Genomic DNA, 3,234 nt, shown 5'->3' with positions numbered 1-3,234 from the left:
GACTAGAAATAACGGTCACAAGCTGGCAGAGGGTAGATTCAGGCTAGATATCAGGAGGCGCTACTTCACTGTCAGGGCGGCTAGGATCTGGAACCAACTTCCAACAGAAGTGGTGCTGGCTCCTACCCTGGGGGTCTTTAAGACAAGGCTAGACAATCACTTTGCTGGGGTCGTTTGACCCCAGTACTCTTTCCTCCCATGACAGGGGGTCAGACTTGATGATCTGCTCAGGTCCCTTTTGACCCTACTAACTTTGAAACTATGAAAACTGAGTCTTATCTGATACACTATAATTACAGCATATCAGAGCATTGGTTTCACACGTGTATAGGCCCCCCAAGACAGACAATCTCAAGGTTAAAATGACCATTTATTTCTAACCATAATCTGGAATTTTTGAGAATGTCTGTCTTAAATCTGGAAATCTTTGTTATGTTTTGACTAAACATCAGTCTTTCTACTGAGTTTGTTTCATTGGTCAACACAGCAGCATATTATTCATAGATTCATAGACATTAAAGGCTGGAAGGGATCTTGCGAGATTGAGTCCAATCCTCATTATTATGTTTTCTTAGTCTGCAAATTGGTTAAAGAAGTTTTATGATTCCTTGTTTGCTCATTGAAAACTATTAAGCATCATCCTTGAAAAGATTTTTTAGCTACAGGACTAATGAATGTTTATAATTTTTTACAGGGTGACTATTGATCCAAAGGGATAGCAGATTTTCTTTGAGGTTTATTAATAAAATGATGAGCAACCCACCTTCTCACTAATCCTCTCTGTGATGTCATCAATTTCTCTGATTAAAGCATGGATTTCCAGGGCTCCCTCCAGCTTCCTCTTGTATGCATTCAGGTTTCCATGGAAACTATTCCATCTTCATGGAAAAGACAGTTTTAGAGGAGAGGATGATTATTAGAACTTCCATAACTGCAAGTGAACTGCATTCAGCTGGGGGCCAAAAGGCTGTATTTCTTTGCTCCCTTACTCTGAAGCCCCACTTTCCACAGTTTTTGGACTGAAAACCTTGGAACATATTCAGCTCCAAGGTTAGGAAAGATGAGTTTCACTTTGTTGAACTGAAAACCATTCTGGTCAACTGCAGTGCTGCTTTGGCAGCCTCCAAGAGGAGTTTCACTGGCCAGTGGTTGGTGGCATGATATTGAATGTTGTATTTGTCGAGGAGAATGCTTAAAAGAGTCTATGTAGGAATCTTCAGCCTTTATCCAGCCCTGCCGTGAAGAGACCTGTCTTTCCCCTTCTATCATGAAATTATTAGAACAGCTTTGATTAAACTTTCCTTCGTTTAGAACCTTGAAAGTATACTCACTTGTCATTGAGCTGTTTTCGGCGCCAGTATATTGTCTTAGTCTCCTCCTTGTTTTGTTTCTCTAGTTTCATGGCCAGGGCATTGATGGCTCTGATGTGAGCATCATCCACTGTCACCTCCTACAAGACCAGAACAAAGAAAAATGTATGGGTTCAAGATGGCCACTGTACCCCAGTTATTGCATTCTATCAGGGTATGAAAAAGCCAATTGAGGCTGTCAATACAGAAGAATTTAGACCACCTGTCAAGGGATGGGGCTACCCATGTGGTCCTCTACAGCTTTCCAAAACTCGGTAAGTGGCCCTCCACCCGAAATAATTGCCCACCCCTGATTTAGACACATATGCACTGCCCTGATCATACTCACGTATCTCTCTCAGAGGCTGAGAGTGTAGAGTTGAGGAGGGAAACAAAGAAAGGTCAAAGTCCTATGCAAGGACCTTAGGGGACAGAGTGCAGATGTCTAGCAGACTTATCACCACATTCTCTTTTAAAACAACCTCGTTCTATTTTAGGAAATGCCTCCATTGAGGTACAGGGTAAATTAGCCCTCACTGAGCTCTGGGTTACTGTTGCTAAACTGCTTCAGGGATCTGTGCTAGCTTGTATAAAGTGAATGCCAGTATCTCTGCACTGTACTGTGCCATGCATATGCAGCCGTAGGAAGCATGATAAGTCTTTGACATCACTTGTTTTTCACATACTGTGGAAAGGGTAATATTTGCACATAACTCAAGTGGGCTATACTGGAACAAATATTCTGGAGCATGGCCACCAGACAGCATTGAATACAGACCAGCAGTGGTCCAACACTCTAATCATTTTAATTTGCAAGAAGATCAATAAATCACATACTCAGCAGGGAGATATTAATCACTGGCTGCACAGAGGCACAGCTGCAGGATGCCAGCACTACATTAATAGAAGCATTGATTCCATTTGCATTTTATATGCTCTATGTACATACCAATGTGCATATTTCTGTATGTGCTTTGCTATGATACACAGCAGGAAAGCCAACAGACTGGAAACATATTATACTAAAAAATTATTCCAAGGTATAAGAACCCTACTGTCTCCTGCCCTGAAGGATGGAAGCTAGCAGCATTGGAGCAGAAGGGGGAGAGGGGTCTGAGCAGTAAAGTGACCATTATTCCTAGCATGGTTACATACCACTTTCATCTGGGATTTATCTGGCTGTTAACTCCATGATACAAGGGTGGTGTCACATGTTGAATTTGACAGTAAGTGCAGTTAAAAATGCCCAGGGGGGTGCTCAAGCAGTATAGCATCTGTTAAATGCTCTCACAGTGTTGCAATATTGTTCCCTTTCAGGCAAGGGTTATCTCCTAACACCTATTCATTTTAGTAGGTCACTACAGTCCAATGATTTGCAATTGTTGCAAGTGAATGTGTGACACCACTCTAAGGTAAAATCACTGACTGGAAGAATGCACCTAATTATTAGGGGTGCATGAAAAGCGGCCATATTCAATTTGGATTTGGGTTCAGCCTGAATCAGGGACAGTGATTCTATTTGTTGATTCGGATCACTGTCCCCAATTCCATTAAGCTGAATCTGAATCTGAAGATTCAATGCTAATTCGGAGAATCAGCAATTCGGACACGGACACAGCTTTAAATGTTTTTTCTACATACCTCAATGTATCAGCATGGCTGGTGAATGCTGTGATGCTGGGGCATATGGAGTGTCTCACAGGAGTGTGGGGGGACCCTCCACATGCTTAGTGGTGAACCCAGAAGTGGACCGGAAATATGTCCAGTCAACTTGTGGGTCCACTGGGGAGCATGCTGGGGGCCCCCCCTGTGTCCCCCCAGCTCAGCAATCAGCCATGGGGAGACCCAGGAGGCACCAGTTGCCGAGCTGGAGGGAAGGTGGGAG

At 43.1% G+C, this 3,234-nt stretch overlaps 1 protein-coding gene across 1 annotated transcript in view; it reads right to left on the bottom strand.

Annotated features, from left to right (window-relative positions):
* The window catches only part of SPTBN5 (spectrin beta, non-erythrocytic 5), a 151,274-nt gene that overhangs the window by 50,450 nt on the left and 97,590 nt on the right, over positions 1–3,234 (bottom strand). The window contains exons 40-41 of the mRNA XM_019551043.1: positions 1,332–1,450; positions 764–878 (exon numbers count right to left, since the gene is read on the bottom strand). Coding sequence (XP_019406588.1) covers positions 764–878; positions 1,332–1,450 — 234 coding nt within the window. The remainder of the gene's footprint in view (positions 1–763; positions 879–1,331; positions 1,451–3,234) is intronic.

Source organism: Crocodylus porosus, unplaced genomic scaffold (genome assembly GCF_001723895.1).
Source record: "Crocodylus porosus isolate Cpor-Errol unplaced genomic scaffold, CroPor_comp1, whole genome shotgun sequence".
In the NCBI taxonomy this organism is placed as follows: Eukaryota; Metazoa; Chordata; order Crocodylia; family Crocodylidae; genus Crocodylus; species Crocodylus porosus.
The sequence above is the reverse complement of the archived record's forward strand: the minus strand, read 5'-3'. Positions and strand labels throughout refer to the sequence as shown.